Source organism: Chaetodon trifascialis, chromosome 1 (assembly GCF_039877785.1).
Source record: "Chaetodon trifascialis isolate fChaTrf1 chromosome 1, fChaTrf1.hap1, whole genome shotgun sequence".
In the NCBI taxonomy this organism is placed as follows: domain Eukaryota; kingdom Metazoa; phylum Chordata; class Actinopteri; order Chaetodontiformes; family Chaetodontidae; genus Chaetodon; species Chaetodon trifascialis.
Genome location: NC_092056.1, coordinates 16,332,323 through 16,359,102, shown reverse-complemented (window position 1 = coordinate 16,359,102; position 26,780 = coordinate 16,332,323). Strand labels below are relative to the sequence as shown.

Sequence of the window (26,780 nt, the reverse complement as noted above, 5' to 3'; positions counted from 1 at the left end):
AATGTGCTGAGAGTTTACATTTTTTTTCCATTGTGCTCCTCCCTTTGTGCAACATTACATCCCTACAAATAACATCAGAAACATTTTCAATCAATGCAATCTTCTCTAAACTAATTTATTTAAAAAGACTGTACTATTAAAGTTTGTGGACACCCTTGTTTGGCTCTGAGTTGTGGTTTGGCCTGTCAGGTCCAGTTAAAGGACAGCTTTCTGCAGAGTGCAGGGATATTTTAGACAGTTTCTAACTCTGTGGCATCAGTTTTTGTCATTATCTCAAATGTTTCAGTATCACAATGAATGAAGATCCATAAAGAAATAGCGTTCAGCGTGGTGTGGAAGTTAACCGACCAGGATCCAAAATGTTGTGAGTGGAGGCTGTGAGCAGCACATTAAAGCCTGTGGACAACACACTTCTCAAGATTGCACGTATCACATTTGAGCTTCAAGCCTGATTTATCTTTTCTTTTTTTTTTCTTAAATGAAGTATCTGACTGTGTATCTTATAGCTGACAATTTCAGCTCACAGGCAGCTTCGCACGGAGTCAATGAATCACTCCTCATTTCATATAAAACAATAATAAAAGAAGAGCGATGCATGTGAAGCTGCATCACACAGAGCTGAACTCATGAGCTGCTGGCTGCAGGTGTTCTCTCTCACGGCACTCACTGTGTCTTCATTCATTAATTCAGCTCAGATTTTGTCAGCAGATAGATGTTGTCTATTGTGGTAGGAGTCACTGGAGGTCACATTACTCACCAAAAGCTGAGAAATTAATTTTCAGGCTGTGCTGCAGAGAACAAAGCACACTTTTATGTACTGCTACTATACTTAAACAAACAAATATGCATCCTCACGTCTCATTCGTGATGTTGTTTCAAACTGAAATCTGGAGTTTAGACAACATTTTCCATGAGGCAGGACTGACTTTAATACTTATGTGTGTCAGAGCTCTGGTGTCAGAGTACCGAAATGTGGCACTCAGTAACATCATCATGAACATGTCTGTCAAAGTAGGAAGTGAGACGCTCAGGGTGAACTCAGACGTCGTCGCCCTGCCTCATGAATGACTAGCAGGCAGCTGTAGACCAGGTTTGTGTCTGTGGAGGGCTGCAGATGATTGTCCAGTCATTTATATCTTCCAACTCAGTGAGCTTTAGGTCTTGTTCTCTGCGTTTGCATAAGAATAGAATCAGGTCCTGTGAACTTCCCCAACCTATTGACCCAGCTCCCCAGACATGAATAGCTGTGCTTTGAGGCTCCCTAGCCTCTCAAACAGGCTTTAACCATGCCTTAAGTCCCAATCATGGTAATTTAATATATCTTAAGCCCCTGGCTGTTTTGCTGGAGCCCCTCTACAGTTTGTTTTAGGCATTCTCCGCTCCTCACCTCATAAGCACTACTCCTTATTTGGCAAATTCAAGTGACTGCTGTGGCACTACAAGGTCCTTTGCAGCAGCTAAATAAGCCTCAATTCTATATAATTAGACAAAGTTTTTATCCTATTATCATTCAGTCTTTAGATTTAGAAGAAAGATGTAAATTAAGGATGAATAGCTGAAGAACAGCTTGGTGAAACAGACTGAGGCTGTCTCAGATGTATCAGGGCCCCACAAGCAGCAGCTCCAAGTCCAGAAATCTGGAGTGTGTCATCGGTGAATTTATAGTAACACAGTTATTTATATATCATGTAAAGACAGTCTGAGAAAACCAGCAGACAGTGTTGATGTGGGGCCTTCACACAGTATTAAACTGTGAATGATCACCAAAGATTTGTGCACTTTCGCACCTGTACCGTTTCACTGACATTTTGTGTTCCTGGCAGCTTTACAATTTATCAAATTGTAATAATAAACCAGACTGAAAAAAAGGATACCAGGCATGTCGTGGAATAACATGTTGAGGAGTGCTAAACAACGACAGAAACGCATACAAAGTCGGCAAAAACGAACCAAAACTGACGTTGTACTCCAGAGGGTTGAACGCCTCCTCTGGTGACAGCAGCTCAAGAGTCAGAGAGCCTTTCTTCTTCCTGTCCTCCTCCACTTTTTATTCATTGATATATTTCTTTCTTGTACTACATCATGTCAGACCTCTCTTTTCAGGCACAACTGACCACGACACAAACAGTTTCCGAGCGTGGGCTGAAGATGCTCCGCTGGTACAACAAGCAAAGCAGCAGCTTACATAACACACAGTGAAATACATGGTGAAATACATGATGATCTGAGGAACGGATTTTCATCCTCAAATATTATCCTAAATTAATACTTTGATGAAATTGAGATGCTTTGCTTGTATTTTGTTCAATAATGAAGAATGTCTAATGTAACTGAATATATATTTCAAAAAAGTTTTAATACTCTAGGTTTTACCTGAATTTTCCCATCCAGACAGTTGCTTTTGTAGAACACTGAGTTTTTGGAGGTATTTTTGATGACGGAGCTAAATGCAAGTTTGGGCTTGCAGCATGATTATGTGTGAGCCACGTGAATGCTAATTGGTTTACAAATTAAAATTCTCATCATTTACTGAAATAGACAATTAAAGTGATAATAGTCCAGAAATATAAGAGGGCTCCTGGTACTTACTAAAGATTCATTTCCTATGATGAAATTTAGAGACAAAAGTAATTAAACATAAAAGCCACTGACAAACAGTAACAAGATGCTGCCTTGTTTCCATTTATTGTTTCACTGGAAATGTTTTACAAAAGATTTGTGTGTAAACTTGATGAAAGTAGTGTGACTTTACTGTTAGCTTGAAGACAGTGTGTGTGTGTGTGTGTGTGTGTGTGTGTGTGTGTGTGTGTGTGTGTGTGTGTGTGTGTGTGTGTGAGTGAATGTAGGCATTGCAGCCTCTATGGTTTTACAATGAATCTACCCACAAAAGCTGTCGTAAATTTTGTTATATTTTACTATTTTTAGAATGATTAACCTTCTTTTTCACAGCTTAAGAAACATGCAATTACTCCATGAGGTTAATGTCATGTTCATATATTTTTAATTCATAAGATATTTTTTTGGAATATTTTGTAGCTGTTCTAATTTAATATGAGTGTCCATTTAACTCATGGGACATCATTTCCTCAAAGTGTTTTTGTCCACAGTAAAATATCATTATTTTTATTTCATTACAATGTGAATTTCTCCTTTTTAAACTCTGTACTGAGTAAGATTCAAATGAAAATATCAGTGTATTTAACACTAAAATTAAGTTGTTGAACTCACAGTTCAGGAAAAGGATCTTAAGAATTCCATCACTATAATCTACGCTAATCTGTGAGGTTTTAGATTCTGCTGTGGATGCTCCGAAAAACATCAAATATAACTGGAAGATGAGAGGAAGCTAGCGTTGCAGAGTAAGACAGAGGAAGAGAGAGTGAAGTAAAAGCAGGACTGCAAACCTCCAACATGATCTGTTTCTCTGTGTGATTAGACAGACATCGTTCTGAGAGGGTCCGCAGTGTGAGGATTGAAATGTTTTGTGGGGTGGAATGTTCTCCCATATCTGTCGCTGATAACAGAAAACAGAAACAAATATGATAACCTGCTTTCGACGTTAAACTCACCACTTTTCACATTTTTCATTTCAAACTATTGTCACCTCAGGATCTCAAATGTTAGAAAAGCATCATGGCAGAAAAGCAGAGAAGTCAGCTTCTCTGGAAATGAAAAGAAAATAAAAAAGTTTAGCCTGAAGAGTGAAGTGAAAGAAATTAAACCGGGCTGCAGAGATGTGTTTGACAGGACGGATGAGCAGCCTGTGTCTTTGTCACTGTGGCACCACCTGCTGGAGTCAAAGACAATCTGCTCTGTGGCTGCATACTGAATACACAGTTCTCCTCACCTGCACCCACCTCATCTCTCACGCACGAACACACTGGATACATATACACACAGGACAAATATTATATAACAATAAAATTATGGATGCATCATGATTAAGAATTATAATTAATCATTTTAGCTCTCATATGAATTCTGTGTGTGTGTGTGTGTGTGTGTGTGTGTGTGTGTGTGTGTGTGTGTGTTTGTGTGTGTATGTGTACGTGTGACCAGGTATTTATCACGTTGTGGGGACAAAAATCTGTTTACACAGTCACATTGTGGGGACTCACATGCTTACGGAGACAAAATGCAGGTCCCCTTAATGTAAATCATTAAATTTTAGGATGCAGACTGAGGATAGGGTTACGGGTTAGGTAAGGTTAGGTTAGGTACAGGGTTAGGAACAGGCAAATAGTGGTTAGGGTTAGAGTAAGGCTCCAGGAAATGAATGTAAGTCTATGTAATGTCCCCACAAGTGATAAAAACACAACATGTGTGTGTGTGTGTGTGTGTGTGTGTGTGTGTGTGTGTGTGTGTGTGTGTGTGTGTGTGTGTGTGTGTGTGTGTGTGTGCGCGCGCGCGCGCGCGCGTGCGTGCGTGCGTGCGTGCGTGTGTGCCATGCAGAGGATGGAATAGTTTTTTATTGCAGATTAATTGAAAATCCTGGAAATAAGTTCGAAACAACATTAAGTGTTGATGAACACATTTTGTTTAAAGACCAGGGAGTTATAAAAGTTAGGCTGAGTTTCTTGTCATGTTGCCATCTTGTTATGTTCATGATTCTGTAAAATGTCAGAACCCTTTTAAAAATGAGATGCTGCATTTTAAGGAGTTTACTGTGCAAATAACAAATTACAGATATAAGTATAGGACTTTCAACCATCTATGTCATGTCTTCAATGCAGGACATTGTTTCAGTTCACTGGGATTGCTGACAAGCTTGGAGGATGGGGGCACACATGAATATTTTCCCAAAGACAGAAATGGGACTGGTCCTGAAATGAGGATCTCATCAAAAAACCTTCCAGCTCTGTAGATACATAATCCCCTGAGAGGAGAAATGTGCACAAGGCAACAAAGCACACATTTGTTTCTCTTCTCTTCACATCCCAATCAAAGCCTCTAATTAACACGGTTTCTTTTCAGATAGTGGACATCAAATAGTAGCAATTATCTGTGCAAACTTTGATGAGGTGGAATCCCATGCATTCATGGCTGCACAATCGACAATAATTTAAGTCCCCGGCCTGGTTCACTGCACAACCAGAGCTCAGAGAGGCCCACTGTGCAAAAAACTAATGAACTCTAATGAAGCTCCATACAATGATCCATGCCGTGCCAAAAATTGCAGGACACAGAGCTGACACACACACCCACACACATACACACATGCACACAAACACACACACACAGATCTTTGGTTTGTTTCTAATCATTTGGAAACTCTTTGTACTGAAGGAAATAACCGAAGTATGCAACAACCTGGACTCTCTGGTTATCCAGCAGGATGTTTAGTCGCAGGCTGTGAGTCCAGCACTCGTGTTTCACATCTAAAATGCAGAATCATCCTGTCCTCCATTGTCCCGTCTTAAGAATCAAGACACGTCTCTGCTGTGTTTCAGCCAAACCAGAAAAAGGCCAAGCAGGAGGTCATCTTTGTGCTTTAGTCTGGGAGTGTTCTTGTTTTGAATGTACACAGCTGAAAAAGATTTTAGCCATGCAAGTGGGATGCTTCTGGGGACGGTTTGTCCCTCACTCACTGACCAAGAATTAAACATCTCCTGTGTTGATTAACTGAACTGATTTACCATTTATAGGCCCACCTCACATTGATTTGTAATAACTTTGCTAACCTGACATTTCGACCAACACCAGCTGTACTTTGAGTTTAGTTTGTGTTTAGTGCTGGAGCACACAACAAGATGCTGAACATGGCAAACATTATATGCATTAAACATCATGTTAGCATGCTGACATTAGCATTAAGCTCCTTTAGCTGCTATTTTGTTTTATCCTACAATAAGCAATCGATCATGTTCACATTCAAGTCTCATAAAATCAGATTTTTATTATCTCGAACTGCAGACAGTGTTTCAAGTTCAAGTTTAAGTTGTAATATCAGGTAACATCATGTAATAACAGTGACAACACATCAGAGAAATCACAAAGCAATCAAGACAAAAACATAAGTCATCTAAAGTCTGAGTGCAGTAAAAGATTTGAATATGTTCACATGTAGTGCATAGAGCATGATAGAAATATAACAAAGCATACAGTCTAACCAGTATGCATACAGGATAAACATGTCGATACAGATAGGTATGTGCAAAGTAGCAAGCAGCGCTAGTAAAATTTACTGCCGAAGTTGTAACTCTTCATGAGGAGATGAGGGACACAACAATTTTTCCTGGCAGATTGTGTGCACAATAAATTCAGTGTGAACCAAATGTGGAATTACACCTGAAATGAAAGTCTAACCCAATGAACCTTTACATCCAAACCTACATACTAAAGTGTAATGTGTCTGCTGTAATGCGGACCTGAAAATTATTATTTTTTTAAGGAGTTCATGTCAACAAAACTACACATAATACACACGAACAGGATTCCACACACAGACATGTGCAAACACATACACAAGCACACAAACACACAAACAGTGTGTTCATGAAAACAGGATCCGTGTGCCCATGAGGCTGGGAGGGAACAGGCTGAATTTCATCAGGGGAGCACACAATCACTGGGCAGCAGTGTGCCTCTGTAGCCAGGCAGGGCAGTGTGTGCACATCAGGTTTTGTGAGGCTCTGACGAGATGTGACAGCCCAGCTCTCACTCAAAGATCCACGAATTTGGTCCATTTTTCTGCCTTTTCCGTTTACAATGCTTCAGTGGAGATTTCTTTATTTCAGAATGGACAATGGTCTCTTTCTTTCTCATTGCCTACATCTCCCTCTCTCTCTCTCTCTCTCTCTCTCTCTCTCTCTCTCTCTCACACACACACACACACACACACACACACACACAAAGGCTCGCTGGCAGACGCACGCACACTTGCTTGCTGTCATGCTCATTTTGATGGTAATTAATGACATCACCACTGTGTGCGGGTGCATGCTGGTGTGTGTGTGTGTGTGTCTGTGTGTGTGTGTGTGTGTGTGTGTGTGTGTGTGTGTGTGTGTGTGTGTGTGTGTGTGTGTGTTGGGGGGTGCGTTTGTTTGTTGAGCAAACCGTGGGAACAGGGAGCTCTCCAGGGTGGCGAGTCAGGGCCCCCAACAATACATATGCTGTTGCTTTTCACCCAAACACCCTCCCCTCCCAGGAGAATCATTCCTCTCCCCTCTTTTCCTGTCCCCCTCTTTCCCTGCTTTTTTTCCACGACTTTCCCTCCCTTTCCCACTTGTCGCAGAGTGGAGTGTGAGATTGCTGCCCCCTCTCTGTCAGTGTGTCTCATCAGCTTTAACTGAGTTGCAGCTGATGGTGTCTGGTGAAGATAAGTTGCATGCAAGAATTACGGTGTGTGATTGACAAGGCTAAGAAGGCATCAAGCAGGGATGAATAATTTGGATCTTCACGTTAGGAACATCGATGGATTCTTCTGTGCAACTAGGACAGTGTCTTTGGAGGAAGAGTGTAAAGCAACTACTTACATCCACTCATATTACTATAAAACTGTGATTCTACTTTGACAAAAGCACATTTTGCTGCTCTCGACATCTCTTTCTTTCCAAAGCTACCATTGACCAGGCTCCTCTTTATAGAAGTGATAGATATTGCTAGCCTACCACTGTTCACACCATCGCTCATGAAAGGATTTAGATTTGTTGGTAGGATGTGTTCATTTTCAAATCATTACTGTTAGGATGCCACACTGGCTTTATTTACCTGCCAGTTACTTCCAGTAGTCTGCAGAACTGTTGATTTTATATTTTTGTCAAGGTAGTTTTGTAATAAGTAATATTACTCCATAAAGAGTCAGTTTCATAAGTCAGTAGTGTCCCTTAAGGTGCACAGGGAAAAAAAGGCTGAGCAAGCCTAAATTAACCAAAAACCACACCTGGTATTGACACCTGGTATTGATAATACACTGGAAATAAACATTATTGCATCACATTATGTAATTTTTTTTATTTGTTCGAAGCGATACTACTTTATTGAAAATATGCCAGTTAGCAGTAGTTATCATGATAGTTTTTTATTCATATTTGTGGTTCATCATGTGTTTTAAGGGTGAGCTTACATGAAGAGCAGAGGAAGATCAGTCTCACAGACATCCTGCTTGTGGTCATACTGTATACACTCGAATGCATATGTCCATACATGAGTGATAAAACAGGCCTCTTGGGTTCATCTCTTAGCTGCCAATAACAGAACACAAAGACCAGTAACTTTTTCTTTCTATGTTACTTTTGAAAAAACATAAAAACTGCTGCTCAGGTCTTGTATTTTTGTTTTTTGTGGCAAAATAGAAAAATAAAAAAGATCAAATGTGGGCTGAAAAGTGTGTTGTTTTTATTCAATTCTGTAAATATTTGAATATCAGTTTCTATATTTTCTGTGTGTGTAGCGTATGAATCATGTCAACATTCCTCCAATAGGTGTCAAAGTGATGTAGTTCAGAGTTTCAGAGGGTTTATGTGCTGAGTTACCACAATGCAATATTTAAACATAAGGAAGCATAAAGTTTCAACATATCTGTAGAAGTGGACAATGCCTACATTTACTCTGGTGATCAGGTCGGATCTCACTGTGCTGGCAGACTGACCACATGCACTTCCCAGCCCACAGTCTTGCCTGGCGACCAGTCTGTAGCAAGACAGCAGCAGCATAGTAATGAGAAAGTCCTAAATGTTGTCAAAGCAGCCCTGCAGTCCTGTGAAGGCCTTTCTGCAACCAGATAACCAAACAATTCTCCTTCTCTCTCTAACAGTTGTCTTTATTTTCACTTTCGTCTATTTGAATTACAGCTGAATGTATCTTTGTGTCAAAAACCAATACGGTTTTCAGGGGAATTGGTACAAACGGTATAAAGTGTCCCTTTCTTGGGACAATTGCTATTTATTAGGCCTGAGGTTTGATAATTTGGATCTGAAACATCTGTGAGGAAACTCAGCAGTTGGAGAGTGAATTTCATACACCAGAGACAAACATTTAACCCCAAACTGTGCTTAACATTTCCTTCTGCACACAAAACACAAACTGAACACAAACAAATGTTCAAATTTAACAGATCTAACAAGAACAAACACAATTTATGTCTCCGCTGTCATGTTGCCTGTCTGAGATTTGGATTTCATGCCTTTCTGCGCTTCTTGCATATAGTGGTGATAATTAAAACTGCACTAAGTGCAAGACAGAAAGACATGAAAACCAATAATGAAATCTGCTCAGGAAGGGACGCATCTTTGCAGATAAAAAAAACAAGTGGATTTCTTACTATTCCACATGTGAACCATCATGCAAAGAAAATGTGAAATGTTAGAGTTGTGATTCTGTGTTAAATTGTATACAAATATTGGCAACAGGCAATAAACTAGCACAAAAATAGTGTTATTTATACTGAGATTTTCCTTTTATCATAATAGTCAAATACTATTGCTTATGCACTAATTAGGGCTCATGGGTAGGTGGAGCACCTTATTAGCAAAACCATTCAGTTTGGATCTCTCACACGTTTTAAAGCAGCTCTGATTTCTACTTCTCTCAATCTAGGCAGGAAACTAGTGGCCTTTGTGCCCAAATCAAAGCAGTCCCCCGCTATGAATAGTGATTTCTCTGGTTCTCCTCTTCACCAGTGCTGGCAGAGAGGTCTTCCCCCCTGAGACTTTCCCCTTTGACCCCAATAAATGGACTCTTGTCAACTGAATAAAAAAGCAGTGATTGGCCTTTAGTGATGCCCGTTGTTTGGGCAATGGATGTCTGATGAGTCGTCACAATGACAGAGGGGATCCAACAGAGAGTGGTGGAGCTCGGCCCTCAGTGGGGTGTCTTGTCATATGACATCAGCATTGCAAGCTCTGGACAGTGAGGAGGTTAATTTTGATTGGCTAAAGTGGAGGGCTATCTCTCAACACAACTTATTTCAACAACATCAAAGCTTGCTTGCTTGTCATGAGAACTAGAGGACTGCCTTACAGAAGAACAATGCACATCTTCATACAACAAAACACAATCAAACAGTCTCAGTGAAAGCTCAGTGATGTGACAAACGGCTACCACTGCCATGTGCTGTGGACCTCTTGAAGGACAAATGCTTTTCAGGAGTTTGCTGATGAGTTTTATTTAGACCACAAGAGTTCCTGATATGTGGCTCAGTGGCCCAGTGAGACTGCTTGGTGAGGACAGTGAGAAAATGTAGGTTGTTATGTCCATCTAAAAGCCCAGATGGACTCTGCAGCCTGCTCCAATCAGCTCACAAAGGTGATATAATTGCCAGGGCAGGTTGGGACAAGGCCACCGCCTTTGGAGTTCTTCAATCTCCTCCTTTTCCTATTGCACCTATTCTCTCCCACTCTATACTCACTGATTATGCTCCCCTCCCTCATTGTCCCATTATCCCCCTCCAACAACAGGCCAATTTGTCCCTCCAGCTTGGCTCCCGCCTCCCCTCCTGCTGCGTTTTTTAGCCCCTCTTCTGCACTTCAATGGCAGGTACTGATTAGAGAACTTCCACGACCTCTTCGCTATTCCTCAAAAATCCCTCCTCCCCTTCCCAGCAACCTTTAATCTGATTACAGGCTTTCTGCAGCTTTTCATAGGAGGCCAGTCCCAGGAGGACAATAGCAGACCAAGTGGTTTCACAAACACTCTCCCCAGGGTCATATGATTCACAAGAGGAGTTGAGTCCACTCTCCTCCAGCATCAGGTTGCTACAAGGCCTGTCTGCACAGTGATTTAAAAGAAACGTCTCTGTTACAGTGGACCCTGCCATTAAAAGAAGAAAAAAAAAAACCTTTTAAAATTCTGGTCATTTTGTTGTTGGATGTCAATATTCACAGTTTACAATATTACATGCAACAAATCAATCAATGTGCTTGATTCTTGTTTTCCATGAGGTCTACTGAGAAGCACCTGCTTTACTTTCAGCATGTATTTATAACATGTTTCCCAGCAGGGCTCATCTTCCTTCATAACTTCTGTGGGGTAATATGTTAAGAATATTCATGAATAGAAATTTCCATGTTTCGTCCTTAATATGAACTTTAAAAGACTCAAATATCATTACATGTTATTGCCATTGCTAATAAAGTGAACACTATATCATGAATACCTAGCTGTCTACACACTTAAATTATTTTTTTATTATTAATCTTTCAAGATTTTCAAATATTGACAGAGTTATTAAGGCCCCTCAACATGACTGATGATCAACACTCGAGACTACTGAGGGTTTTGCATTTACATTTAAAGGCGTTTTCCACATATTTAAGATAAATAGACTCACAGTGGACAGTTCTTTAAAAAAAAAAGATAAAAAATCTAAATCAATGAACCTGTGACCAGATTTTGAAATCTGTGGAGTTCTCCTGTAAAGAGCTTGACTTAAAAAGCTGTGTTGCCTTTAAGTCATTAGGAGAACATCCTAAGCTCAGTGAGTGTTGTGTAAGCATGATTAAAATGTGACCTAATATGTTTGCAAAATGGTTAGAAAAAGGTTTAGGTATATACAAGAAACGTGTGACATCCTGGATTCATATTGAACTACTGTCATAGTGGTAAATCTTCACAGTGTGTTCTGCCCAAAAGCCAAAACAAGCCCAAACACATTCAACAATATAATATCATCATGTTATTATGAACATATGAATGTTACGTCATATAAACCTACATTACAATTTGAATACCAGTCTAAAGCCTCACAATGCACAACTACATGCAGATACATAAATGAGGCTTTGCAGCAGATGCACACTTTGCTTCATTTGTATATTTAAAACAGATCTGTGGAAAATGAATACATCTAATGCAATAATGAAGTAAAATTAGAGAAGTATGACACCATATATATACATTCTGTGTTTCTCTGTACTGTCAACACAGACTCTGAGGTATATGAATCTAGAAGTGCTTTCACAGATAACCCCACAGTTAACTTGTTTGACCTCAGTCCTCTTCACTCCATAAAGCTTCTGCCACCAGCCAGCCTGACAAGACCAGCACAAAGCACATGTCCAGCCAGTGTATTTAGAGTTCATTAATGTCACAGTGACTGGTCAGGAAATGACCCTACTGACTGGCCTGTCCAGGCCTCATTACCATCAAAATAAAGGGAGCAAGGAGACCAGAGCCCGGGAGGCAACAAGCAAGCCCACGATGACCTGGAGGACCCGGTTTAACCCTCTTACACACACACTTACACACACAGTTACACAACCAAAAAGGAAGCCGTGGACTGCTGTTATAGTGATGAAGATCTTAATTTAATCAGTTTTGTTAAATGTTTTTTTAGTCACAGGCACTAAAACCTGATGCTCCATGAGAGTGTCTGAATGGTCACAGCCAAGAATTAAGGTGTCACTTAATGTGAAACTGTGCTGGAAGCAACATCACAATTCAGCAAATCTGGCTCCATATCCAACTCTTTTATAACAGACAGGCGTCTACCAAAACAAATGCTATAGCAATCAAAAGCAAATGAAAGCAAATCTGAATAACTGATACAGCTTCCTCTTTTAGTGCTTCTTCTCTCTTTGGTCACTTGGCAGGCAGTAAATAAAATTATGCTGTTTGTCTTTAATTCATACAAACACACAAATGTATATTTATTTGAATGTGATGACTATCTTTATGAAAATACTGCAACATATCTGTCAGTGTAGTCCAGCAAGTAAAAAAAAAAAGTTAAAAAAAAACAAAAAAAAAAACAAAACAGGAATATTAAAAATGACAAAATGTAGATTTGGATGCTGTTTGGTCCCCATCTGGACCAAACTGCTGAAACTGAATATAAGCATCATGATGTCTGTTGTTAATACAGTTGATACAGTCTGCATGCACTTTTAAAGCATGAGCGACAAACTAAAACATTGATTTCTTCAAGGCAGACTGCACATGATATTCTTCTTATTATTATTACTGTATGTCCAGGAAGCTACCTATTAGGTTAAGCTGTGAGTGTGCTAATTTTGGCTTAAAGACAAGACAACATCAAAACAGCAAGGTGCTTACATGAATATCAGAAACCACAAACTACACCATCAACACTGTCCTATTCTGTGCCTACAGTCCACCACCCAAGTACGAGAAAAGAGAGAGAGTAATTCAAAAACTTTTAAGTATTTAAAGGTTTAAAGTGTCAATTCAAGAGATAAGTCAGCACTAAAATGACGACTGTCCTGCTGATGTCTTTGTTTTTATTGATTTTGGATTTTGGATGAGTTCAGTCTTATATTTTAATTGGCCATAATAAGTTATTTCACTGCACACTCTGAACATCACAGCTTTCATTCACTTTGCCACACATTAGGGTCATATAAAAGATATTTATGATGCTCATGGATATACAAAGCTAGATAGTTATCAGTATTGCCATTGATGTAATGCTTTTTATGCCCTTTTGTTCATTTATTTATGCTACTTTCATGCACACAGGAAAATTTTATTTCCTGTTTTATTATTTATTCGACTTGTGTGACTATCACATGCATAGATTATTGTAATCATTTAACTACGATATGATGTTATTTTTTATCTTATGTGTGTTTTTATGTCTTGTACAACAACAATATAACTCTACTACTGTTTAATTCCAGTTACATGCAATTTATGAATGTATACATCTCAAACTATAATAGTCCAATAACACAACAAATAGACTGACACATACAATCAAGTACAGTTTATTGGAGGTAACCTTCAACACTGCAGCAACCGAACCACGGGGAAGTGTGTCATAGTTACTGTAGCTACTCAAGACTTCAACCTTAGGAATAAATGAGTTACGTACTAAACAAATAGTATACGATAAAATGTGGAATCATATGTACACACATCTTACAAAGACCTATACATAATTTAAGAAATAAGATATACAACACAAAAATCTTTAATTTGTCTGCACAAATACATTTGATTATTCACTAATGCCTTTTTTTTTTTTTTTTTTGCAGAACTGAATGGATTCAACAGACTCTTCATTTCTAAGAAATAAAAAGGAACATTATCAGTAACAATATGCAACAATTTAAAGGCATGACACGAAAGAATTCAGAATACTCTCTGGAAAAGATAAAAGATTGCAGTAATGTATTTCCAAACTCATGAGAATTAGTTTCTTTTTGTGCATTATCACCTTACATAATATAAACAAAGAATCTTTGTATCTTCTCACCATACTGCTCAGATTCAGGCCCTGACATTTTCCAGTCATCAAGCATCTGCACGTTATATGAGGTTTCTTCCAAAATGACAGAGAAAGTGAATGCAGTTTTGATTCAGAATCATGTTAACCATTAATGTGATACTTGGTGAGCGCTGTCATAATCTTAAGCTTCCAATCATCGACAAAGGTGCCAGACCAATGTAAACAAGACTGGCAGAACATGGCAAACTATTGTTCATTTCTTGTAGAACTGCCATCTTTGAGGGTTGTTCCTTCATAAATTAGTGTTGTTTCACAGCTGTATCAAGTTCAAAGTGATATGAGGGAGGTTGATCTTCCACTGAGCGGCTCTAACTTTGCTCCACAGAGAAGTTTGACTCAGATCTGTCAAGCACAAAGAAGAAAATCACATTTCAAACCAACTCAGGAGTGGGAGGAGTGAATGAGGACGCGTCAGAGTACGAGTGAGCTTACATTTCTTGGTGCTTGTGTATCATGTGGTTGTTGTACTCCAGGACGGGAGGGATGGACTCTTCATCCTCAGGAACCTGAAACAGACAAGCGGGATCAGACGGGTTTCCTTCCCACTTAAAGGGCAAGAACACCATCTAGTGGTAGAAGACCACTCTTACCTCCCAGTACACCTCATCATCATAGCAGTTGTCGTCAGCAGGGTCGCCCCAGATAGGGAACCTCAGGATGAAACCTTTGAAGAGAGCAAACAAAACAGCATGAAGCAAGACTTCGTACTTTTTTCTTGCCCATGATAATATTTACACTGACATCAATTCTTAGAACATTCCTTCAAATACTTTATCCAGAGTTTTTTAAAAAATAAATTTAAAAAAATTGTAAAGTACCTTTTAAAGTGCTCTAGACTTAAATGTCATCATTCCTCTGGATTCTCTCAATATAGACATTGAAACAGACTGATGAGTCTTATAAACACACAACACTTTTTTCAAACTCACCCACAATCGCTCCTCCAACAAGTCCAAATGCGATTGCCACACATGTGCCAGCAGCCTGGTAGCCTCCCTGGGTTCCTACAGATCTGTCCGCAAAACTGCCTTCAAAGTCAAATGTGTTGATCAACCTATAGGCAGAGAAGAAAAATCCTGTAAAGTCAATTCACTCTCGGCCAATCAAAAGTTTATCTGTAGAATTAGATGTAGACAGCTCCTGAGAACTCAGTGTGTGCTTGTGTTGAGGTCAACAAACAAAGGTGAGGTCATGTTTTCTGAACTCCAGTCTCGTGTGTGCGTGTGCCTCAGTCACTCACCCCTCTTTGCTGTAGACAGATTCAGTGGCGGCTGCAGCAACAATGGCTCCTGTAAAGCCCCCGAGCATCCCTGGCACAGCATGCAGGTTATGAATACCACATGTGTCCTGGAGCTTCAAAGATTTCTCCAAGAAGGGCTGAGAATGAGAAAAGCAGTCATATATCACGTATTGATTTGAACCGGGGCCACAGCCATGATTATAAAAATATTGAAGTCGTGAGTGCAAATTCCATGCTGTTCTAACTCAGTGCGGTTCTCCCTAAAAATGGCCATGCAAAAAAAAATCTTTTATTATTTATACTATTTGAAGTTTACAAACATTTTCAGGGTAAAAATATGAAATCCTTTCATTTCAATTATGTTTTTTGGCATAAAACAGCCATATATAAGGTTACTGTCTATATAAGAACCAGCCTTTAGAAACTCATAAAGGGTCATTCGTATGTAATTATAAACTAAAAAAAAAAACCTCCTGAGGTTGTTAAAACTGCAAATTCTCAGTACTGATGATCTTCATTTTGCCCTTTTTAAACTGTATCTGGGTCATTTTGTTTACACTTAGCACTAATGTTTCATTAGAAAACGCATTTGACAACAAAGCTGTGCCAAAATAATAGCAGGCATAAAGTTGACAGTCAGTTGCAGCTTACTGTTTGAGGTGTGTCAACGACAATGTGCAACCGGACAGTTTCCGGATTTTGTTTGCTCGTAAAACACTTAACGGTTGCTCTCTGAAATGAGTCACTGCTTCAAATAAACGTGGTATTTTCCTGTAAGACAGCCTTCAGCTGGTTTGTTTCTGCTTCTCCTTTCCTGTGACAGTCGCGAACAGACTTAAAGACTTCTCTCAGATCAAAAGATCAGTAGTGAAAGACTCACCGTGACGAACAGGTAGCCAAAGGTGGAGATGATTCCACTGCAGAAACCCACAATCAGCGAACCATAAGGAGTGATCATGAACTCGGCTGCTGTTCCCATGGCAACACCACCGGCCAGAGTGGCATTCTGGATGTGCACCTGCCAGGTAAAGCAGTGTGTTAGTCATGAGAAATACATAGATTAACATGACTAGCTGCAGATTTGATGTTTTTCAGTGACGTAGCATTACCATGTCCAGCTTTCCTCTCTTCTGAGACATGCTGGAGATGGCCACGGTGGTGAGAACAGAAGAAGCGAGGGCCAGGTAAGTGTTGATGGCTGCTCTGTGCTGTCCGTCGCCATGGTCCGTGATGGCCGAGTTGAAACTGGGCCAGAACATCCACAGGAACAGTGTACCTGTGAGGAGGGACAAGGACAATCAAACCACAGCATATTTACCATCACACGAAGGTTTGACAGCGATGAATGAAAAGTGTGTGATGTGCCAAATGAACTGCGGCATAAAGAAAAACACTGACGTGAGGTTAAGGAGTGTCACTCACCAATCATGGCAAACACATCAGAGTGGTAGACGGACCCATTAAGGCGTTTGCTTTGGTGTAGGTTTGGTCGGTAGAGGACCCAGGAGATGGCCAAACCATAGTATCCTCCAAAGGTGTGAATGACCATGGAGCCACCAGCATCTCTGCACTGTGGAGGCAAGCAGCACAAAAAAGAAACTGCAATGTTTGAAGGAAAATTCTCACCCCTCGCACAATAATTAAGGCCCCTGTGGGATGATTGTGTTTGGTGAGACTCACATGGAGGAGGCTGAGGATGATGTATTCCTCCACAGCAAACAGCGTGATGCCAAATAAGGTGACAACCATCAGCTGGACAGGGCTTACTTTTCCCAGGAGGGCACCATAGGCAATCAGAGAGCCGGCACAGCAGAAGTCAGCGTTGATGAGACTGTGGAGACAAAAAAGAACAGCATTGAGGTCTGAATGAGTGGAAACAAACAGCAATGAATGACGCACCAAATCACCTTCAGGAGTCAGAGCAGGGCTGGATTACCCACAAAGACAGACCTTGTACGAGCGATGTAGAAAGGTTTGACTGACCCATTATCATCACAGAATGGGGGAAACCCAGGTTTGTATTTCTTTAAACCAGTCACAGTGATCTTGGGCATTGCTAAGTCCAGGATGCAGCAACGGTCCCCTTGCAAAATAGTAACACTATTACCTGATGATGCACCTCTGTCTTGTAGAAAGGCCTAAAGTCATAAACCACCTCTTTCAGTTCATATTTTGCTCACATGGTTTGTATATCCTTACACTGCTGGGGTCAGATGTCATTGTCAGTGTCATTACAGCACAGGGATACTGTTTGTTCTCACCTCTACAGCACAGTTGAACTCACAATAGACAGTTTTGGAAAAAAGGAGCAAAATTGATGCAGCAGAACCAGAAATATTTTCTTTTTCATTCCACACATACTTCCAATTTGCTTAGATCTCAATTAAGTATTTTATAGACTATATGCATTAGTGGAAGTGACTTCCAACTTAACTATGACAAGAATGTTGACTTTGCTACAAGGATGCAGCATTAGACAAAAGATTTACATGTGGTGACAGTTGTGACACAAGAACCTCTTCAAAGAACCAGACGAGTTGAAACCTTGTTGCCTTTCTTCAAACTCATCTTGGTATCATCTAGAAAATTCATGACATTCCTGCACATCCCCACCTGCATCTCTGCAGTTTACTAAATGACTGACGGTGCACAAAGAGCTGCTTATTTTTCATGCAATGAAGAGGCTTACCTCTCTACTCCGATATAGATTTTTCCGGTGGTGTGGTCAAGGGAGTGGAACCAGCCTTGCATGAGAAGAGCCCACTGCAGACCAAAGGAGGCGATCAGGAAGTTGAAGCCTACACCACCAAAACTGTAGCGTTTCAGGAAGGTCATGAGGAAACCAAATCCAACAAAGATCATGACATGGACGTCCTGGAAGCCTTGAAGAAGGGAAATAAACACATTTGTAGAATGATTAAATGCAACACTTAAAAGTGCCTCAAGCTGAGACAAAAATCTCCTTCTTTCCTGCGTGTTCATTGTCTACTTGTCAATTAATTTATTATTCTCTCTCTTTAATTACAGATTTGTAATCTGTGCTTTTGTTTATGCTTAGATGTTGAGGTTTTATCAGTTTAATTTGCTGAAACTCATTAATGGATTTGAGATATTATTGCAGCTAGAGAACTTTACACTAGGTGCACAATTGCTTTCAGATTATCACAAGCAGACCTAGAAAAGTGTTGTTTTCCTTTGTGCAGCGCTGCTATTTTGATGTTACAGTACATACAACAATAAGAGAGGGCCTCTCATAAAATGTTCAGCAAGACTGTTAAATTTTCTTTTGTACAGCCACCGTCTACATTCTTGATAGAAAAACTCCTTATCATGTTGTTTTTCCAACCTTTGACATTTCATTGAAACTTTCTAGCCATGAACAGAAAACAAAGACAGAAAAAGGAGTGAAGATGAGGTAAAATGATCTGTTGCAGCAGCGAGAAATATGTTTCATTCTGAGATATATTTTTTGCACTTACTGGGATATCTAAAGTAGAAGTCATTTTCGATATCGCTGGTGATGTTGTGTTCCCTTCTGTGCTCTGCCCAATGTGCGTCTGACTCCTCATCATAGCGGATGAAAACTCCAAACAGCACAATCATAGCAATCTGCCAGACGAAGCAGACAGCGGGCAGACTAACACGGATATTGGTGTTCTTCTGCCGGCCGAAAAAATTGCATACACTCTCGCAGCAGTTCCCCATGGTGGTGACTCTCAGGTGATGATGCTCTGATCGCTCTCCGCCAGGCCCTCGCTCTGCTGTGACAGAACAGCTTCTCAGCAGCTATATATATACAGTACAGAGATGGACCTTTGCAGGGGTGTGCTCTCCAAAGGGGTGGACTGATCTTACCTGTTAGCAGGTAAACCACTCCTTCCCCACTTGCTTCCTCAGCCAGGTCAAGCTACATTCGGCAACACTCCTAGAACAGGTGCCACAGGAAATAATAAGGGCATAAAGGTCTGATGGAAATGACTCAGATATTTGATGCTGTGACTTTATATGGGATCATTTTGTGATGTTAAAACTTCCAGCTGTTATAACAGAATGTTCACAATACCCAGCTGGTCAGCACAATGAGACATCAGGCCTGGGTGTAAAGGTAAAGTTGTAAAAAATAGCTTCACTTGAATTAGTCTTGCCAGGAATGCTCACTTGGTCCTGTAGTGTAAATGGTTTTTGAGTGTCGTCTAAGTGCTCTGTGGAGGCCTTGAACTGGTGTTGGGTGAACACACGTGTCAATCAGGCTATCATCACCTGAGCTGCATACTGAATTCAGGTGTGCACACCTTTGATTAGAAGACAAGGCCACATTTTCCAGGGAACAGAAAACTGCTAATGCATCATACCCGACATTTTTTCTATGCTGTCTTATGATCTTTAACAGAAGGTTACAGAACATGAATGCATGTTTCCAGTTTTAAACCGCTGTAAAACACTACACCTGCAAACTGGAGCATGTGAAGATGAAGGACCCTTTAACAATGGGAACTGGTTCACTGAGAGTGTTGGAAAAATGTTGATCTTGAGCGTCTTTGTGTAACTAAGTACCTGTTTGTCTGTACAATGAGATCTGTGTTCGGACAATTTAAAGCAACTTAAGCAGCATCGAAGTATACATTTCCAGTGAAGGAAGCTTTGTGGCTGTGCCACTCTCTCTCCTGTTGTTTCCTGTCTGCCTCAACTGTCAATATGAGCAAAAATGGGTACTGAAGCAACAGCATGTGATGGTCACTCACTTTCTACAAAGATCACCGTTCAGGTCTGTAATCATTAGTCGACCACTGTCTGATGAAAAGAGGAGGCATGACATCATTCAGAGACAGAAAATGAATCTCAGTATGATTCAAAAAGAGTGACAGCTCAATGGGGCATCACTGTTTATTATTTTGTCTTATTTACATGAGAACACACTGAGCTTGGTCTTTCCATAGTGCACAGTGAGAGCAGAGGTGGTCGTCCACCAGGAGCAGCTCATGCCACCTGGTCAGCTGTTTCTCTTCCTGCGAGTCATGTGCGCTGTGTTGTGTTTTGGTTGTGCTTTCTTATCTTGATAATTATCTGAGATTCCATTTTAAGGATTCGTCATGTGTCAGGCCCCTGCTGTCTCTGTGCAGCACAAAGAACATTCCAGATAATATCTGTTTTCCTCCTTCAACACTTGGTAACTTCTTCAGCACGTTATGTAACACGTTGTGTGTTACTGACAGCATGTGCTGGAGTCAACCTATACACTACATACTATCACTGGAATGAGCTTAAAGATCATTTTCATTGAACTGCTTGTTGCATTTGTACGTATTTCCTAATATGACAAAGTCAGCGAGCTTTGCAAGGCTACAAGAAAAAGTCTGCAAAGATACACACACTAACACAAACACAGGTTTAGATTCTTGCTCGAGACAAGGCTGCATGATTTTTGAAGGGCAGATTAAAAAATATTTGAAGGAAACCTCTGGAAGGAAGTTATGTTTTCATCACAGACTGAATTATGGCTGTGTGTTTTCAGGATATTTGCATTGTATCGTGTCAAATTGCTGCAGCTTGACATGTATTTCAATTTGAAACTGAGGCCATTTGAACCTGCAGGTTAACTGAACTCAGTGATGGGAAACAAAAATGAAGCTGAGGATAAAGTGAGTCTATACGTAACTTTTATTGTTACTGCCACACTTGCGGGATAATGGTGACTGATAAAACATAGTGTAAGAATAGTACAAGTAAAAGGAAGTCATAGATACACAGTGTCTGTCTAAAGGAATTGGTCCAGCACGTTTTTTGCTCTGACTCTTCATCACCGATTACATAACTCACATAACCAGCTTAACCAATGGCTGACTGTTTTCTTGCTTTGTTTTTCCTTTTTCTTTTTTAAATTACTTTTAGAGGACAAGAAGAACAACAGCAAAACCTTTTTGAAAAATACTGTTTTTTAATTATTTCCGATTTTGTCAGTTATCTTCAGATTGTTCTTGTGGGGCTCCTTGACCGCTAGGTTAGCTGAGTTTACCCTCCAAGAGCCCCCGGTCACACCAGACTGAGTTAGGCTGTCACAGAAAAACCCGGAGTGCAGTGAATTATGTGCATGAACTCACATTTTTTATTTTTAGAAGAATGTTTTCCAAAGTTAGATAACTGCCCCAAAATAATCCAGCCCCTAATGTGTACAGTATATTATGACTATTATCGAGAAAGAGACTCCTGTTTCATCAGTAAACATGCCTGTAAGCGACAGAACACGGGTCAAAAGGTCAACAGTTGACAGGGAGCTGGGTCACATGGAGAGGAGGAAAAATGTTCATCTACACAACAGCATAATTGAACAAGAAGCATCCGTCCTGCTGAAACACCGCCAAGCAAAAAGAGATGTTGCCTGCGGGGAATATTCGAATGAACATAATTCAGAAATGAATACTGCAGAAAGTAGCCAACAGCAGAGAGTGATCATGCTGTTTTGTCCACACAATCTTTATAATGTTTTGTAATGTTTATAAAAGAATAGAAAATCAGCCCCCACAAATAACTGTCATTCAACCATATCGGCAGAAATGATATAATGACGCTCTAAAACATTTCACTGAGCCTGAGCATGTGACAGTATGGAGGTTTTAGATCTAATCGGCTGAAGGCATTTCAGAAATGTCCTCTGTCACATGGTGTTGTATGCTGTGCCTTAGCTGCACAGGAATGATGTAGCTGGAGATATTATGAGCTCCTGTCAATCTACAGGTAAGTGAGACACAGATCAATGCAAAGCAGCTATTCAGACAACAAAGCTTTTCCGTTTTTTCAGCCTTTTTTGTTGTTTCAATGTTGCCTTTGGAAGCTCTGTAACTGTGACATCCCGTCAGACCTGCCAAATGGCAGCACTTACTGATGGAGAAATGAAGCACATTCGGATTTCCACTGTTAATGTGAACTGTAATGTGCATATTTTTTCTGGTATTATGTGCAGAACTTCGGTCATTTGTCACAAACATCTACACACACACTCACACACAAGCTGCTGACCACTTCTACCAGTGTCTGGGAAACAATGTGAAACCAACAACTTTTAATGCTCCAAAAGGGGATCAAACAATTATTTCTTTCTCAAATGACTGAAAGCCTGTTTTCGTTGAAACTATTGTGCATATTAGTTACAACATCATTGTCTATTGTGTAATCTATGACAGGTGTATGCAAGGGGAGCACGGCATGTGAAATTGATCTTAAGGCACAGCTGATGAAGTAATTGCTTTCCTGTAACGCCTTGTTTGGATTAAAAGACATTAAACATCAATCAAGTGTTTTGAACTTTGATTGGATCTCTGCACAGCAGCCTGAGGAGTGTGACTAAGCACAGAAGAATTACCCAGAGCTCTGCAGGTGAATAGCAGCGCACACACTCAGATGTCACAGAGATATGGGCGCGTCAGGCAGGCGGCACAAAACGACAGCACACTTGAAATATGATGTGATACTCAGATAACCCCTCAGCCACAGTGTGACAGTCTGCAGGGGAGACAGAAGTTTGACTTCGTCAAACAGCATCTTTGTCTCTCACATGGTCTTTTGTGTGACTGAAAGTTCATGCACATGCACACTGATATGGAGGTGTCAAACATGTGACTCAGTCTGCCTCAAGGGTGACTGAGCAGCAACGGAGGCACATGGCTACGTTACTGTTCCTGCCACGTTCATCTTTCAGTCTCTGGTGTTTTACAATCGCAAACGGAATCTGATTATGTTTTATGAATGTGATAATTGGGTTTTTTCTCTGGGTATTGGCTGTTTGTTTGGTAGTTTTTGATGCATTAATGTTGTTTATTTGGAATTTATTCTGATAAATAGGAATAACTTTTTACACTCTAACTGCAGGAGTTTAAGTTTGGACTGATGCATATACAAGAAATCTGTTTATCTGGTTGCATATGTTTTAAGTCAGATTTCTCCTTCCCTTACACTCATACTGTATAAGATCATGATTTGCTGGGTGGCCTAGCTTCCTGAATTTTAATGCCCCACCATCCAGTTTTCTTGAATTCTTTTGAAGTAGAGTTTATAGCATACTGTCTGATATTGCATATTCTACATCAGCTTGTTCCAGCTTTTCACTGAAACCTTATATATTTATATTAAATAAAGTCATCAAAAGAAAGATTTGCATCATTCTACTGGATGGACACCTTTCCCCAAAATTCAGCCAGACATGCTCTGTGTTTCTCTGGGATGTCCACAGCTCTGCTGATTTGGCAGACAGTGTGACTGTGCAGACAGTCATTAAATTTGTGTCGTTAGCTCCACTGGCAGGACAGCAGGAATGAAGAGGTTGATCCTACTTGGGGTGATCCACTGGTCACTGATTTCTTAAACCTCATTGAATCGTTTAATCTTGTTCAATGTGTTTAAGACCCGACTCAACAGAAAGGGCACATTTTAGATTTGGTTTTATCATATGACTCACCTGTGTGTGTAACTGAAATTTGTGAATCGGCGTGTATCTCTGATCATCTGCCAGTGCTTTTCACTGTTTCAGTCCCTTGCTTTCGGGCTAAGACCCGTGCTTCTACGCGTCGTCTCCGCACAATTAACCCTCAAACTGCTTCGCAGTTTTCAGTCATGTTTAACAACTATATCATTTCTGGTGATGTACTCAGCATTCTGGATGACAATTACGCTTTTAACCCCGAAGAACTTTTAAGCAATTTTAATTCAACTTGCGCAGATATCCTTGATTCTGTTGCACCTTTTAGATTAAGGTGCACAAAAGCATTCTCAGAACCGTGGCTTAACGACTCCACACGCGCTGAAAGTGGAAAAAAGATAAGCTCCATGTCTCTAAAGAAGCTCTTCGTGAAAGCCTGTTTGTCTACCAGAGTGCTGTCAAAGCTGCTAAAATGGAATATTTTTCCAAACTTGTTTCCTGTAATAGTCACAAGCCCCAGGTTCTTTTTAATGTTTTTAACTCCCTTGTCAAAACATTGTGACAACTCTCCAACAGTCCCCTCACTCACCCTCTGTGAGAGTTTTCTCAAATTTTTCATAGAAAAAATATCTGCTCTAAGGCCATCTGCCTTCACATCTGCAGGCCCTAGCTCTGATCTCACCATTCCTCCTTTACATGCTGTTTTTGATCAGTTTGAACCTGTATCCCTCCCTTCACTGGCCAGTGTTGTTAAGCATTTGCGACCTACGAACTGTCCCTCAGACAGCATTCCCTCTCGTCTTTTTAAAGGGGTATTCAGTACGGTGCGCTCTGTTGTTCTTTTATTTATTAATTCCTGCCTTAGCACCGGATGTGTTCCAGCTGCTCTCAAACATGCCGTTGTGCAGCCTCTTATCAAAAAGAAAAATCTGGACCCATCTGTGCTGTCCAACTTCAGGCCAATCTCTAAACTGCCATTTTTGTCCAAAATTTTAGAGAAAGTGGTTTTTATTCAGATCCAATCATTCTTGGTGGCCAATGATATCTATGAGAAGTTTCAGTCTGGCTTTAAACCATGTCATAGCACTGAGACAGCGCTGCTGAGAGTTTTTAATGATCTAATGGTAACTGTTGACTCAGGAAAACCTGCTATGTTAGTGCTCCTTGATTTGACGGCTGCTTTTGATACTGTGGATCATGGGATCCACTTAGCACGACTGGAGCAGTGGGTGGGTATTACAGGCTCTGCTCTCTCATGGTTCCAGTCCTACCTGTCTGATCTGAGTTTTTCTGTGCAGACGATGAGGTGAATTCACCTCATCGTCAGCCCCTCTCTCCACCAGGGTCCCACAAGGCTCCATCCTCGGGCCAATTCTTTTCTTGCTGTATATGCTACCATTAGGGTCAATTTTCAAGAATTATAATCTTTCTTTTCATTGTTATGCCGATGATGTCCAGATATACCTGCCTTTAACATCAAAATCTAATGACTCTGTACAGACATTACTTGATTGTTTAAACGATGTTAAATCCTGGATGATCCGCAAACTTTCTGAATCTAAATGAAAACAAGACTGAAATCATAATGTTTGGAGGTGGTCCAGCAGACTTTCCAGCTGGCTTTCTGGGCCCCCTTACACCAAACATCCGGTCATCAGTAAAAAATCTTGGTGTAATATTTGATGACAGGCTGAAATTTGATCGCCAGGTTAGTTCGGTCGTGAAAAACAGCTTTTTCCATTTGAGGATCTTATCGAAAGTAAAAGGGTACCTGCCACGTAAAGACTTTGAGACTGTAATCCATGCTTTTATCAACACACGACTGGATTACTGTAACTCTCTGTATTTTGGCCTGGACCACTCTCTCTTGCACCGCCTGCAACTGGTACAAAATGCAGCTGCCCGTCTTCTCACTGGCAAACGCAAGCGTGACCACATATCCCCTGTCCTAGCTTCGCTGCACTGGCTCCTGGTTGCTTTCAGAATTGATTTTAAAATTATATTGTTTGTTTTTAAAGCTCTCAATGGCTTAGCTCCTGAGTACTTGACTGAGATGCTCTGTATCCACGCCCCTGCCAGAACTTTGAGATCCTCAAATAAGTTGCTACTGGCCGCCCCAAAAATGAGGCTAAAAACTAAAGGTGACCGAGCCTTTGTGGCGGCAGCCCCTAGGCTCTGGAACAACCTGCCCTGGCACATCCGCTCCGCGGGATCGATTGAGGTTTTTAAATCCTCCTTAAAGTCACACCTCTTCTCCCTGGCTTTTAATCACGTCTAAGTGGACTCCTGGCAAAATTTTAACTTTAATTTAATTTTAATTCTATTCTATTTTATTTCATCCTATTTTACTGCATTGTTTTTATGTTTTTATTATTGTTTTATTTATTGTAATTGCTGCATTGTTTGGGTAATTTTATAAGTTATCCTTTTACTCTGTACAGCACTTTGGTCAACCCCGGTTGTTTTAAATGTGCTCTATAAATAAAGTTTGAGTTGAGTTGAGTTGATCCTACTTGATTGGTGATTCATCGCCTGAGTTGACTTGGCAGGCTTCTGCTTTTTTTATTTGATTGTTTACCATGTTTTTCAGGGTGTAAAACAGGAGCCAGGGCCGGTCTACTCATTGCTAAGACTGTGCCACCTGAAAATTGAATGAAGTCCTCGTTCTTTTCAGAGTTCTTTTAACTGTGAATTGATTGATGCATTGATTTGAAGTGGTTGATTTAAGAGTATTATCAAATCAACAAAGGCCCTGGTACCAGTAGCAGCAGTAATACTTAATCAATAAGTGACTCTAAAAGATTTTTCCCAGTATTGCGTGGTTCTTGTGGGGGCTCTGCTCGGAGTCATTGTGCCTGTGTGTTGAAGATGTGTGTGAAAGAACTGCACAACAGATTAGACCGATGACTGACTGATAACATTTAGATGACTTATTCAAATTG

At 40.4% G+C, this 26,780-nt stretch overlaps 1 protein-coding gene across 1 annotated transcript; it reads right to left on the bottom strand.

The window, feature by feature from the left end:
• Positions 1 to 13,940: 13,940 nt before the first annotated feature.
• On the bottom strand, positions 13,941 to 19,179 carry rhcga (Rh family, C glycoprotein a). The gene is made up of 11 exons (XM_070965380.1): positions 18,908 to 19,179; positions 18,118 to 18,310; positions 17,109 to 17,259; positions 16,851 to 16,998; positions 16,538 to 16,704; positions 16,309 to 16,446; positions 15,429 to 15,565; positions 15,118 to 15,242; positions 14,779 to 14,852; positions 14,621 to 14,694; positions 13,941 to 14,530 (listed from the first exon to the last, which is right to left on the bottom strand). Exons 1-11 carry the CDS (start codon positions 19,131 to 19,133, stop codon positions 14,497 to 14,499), a joined length of 1,467 nt encoding a protein of 488 aa, XP_070821481.1. The 5' UTR covers positions 19,134 to 19,179; the 3' UTR covers positions 13,941 to 14,496.
• Between the last annotated feature and the right edge of the window lie 7,601 nt (positions 19,180 to 26,780).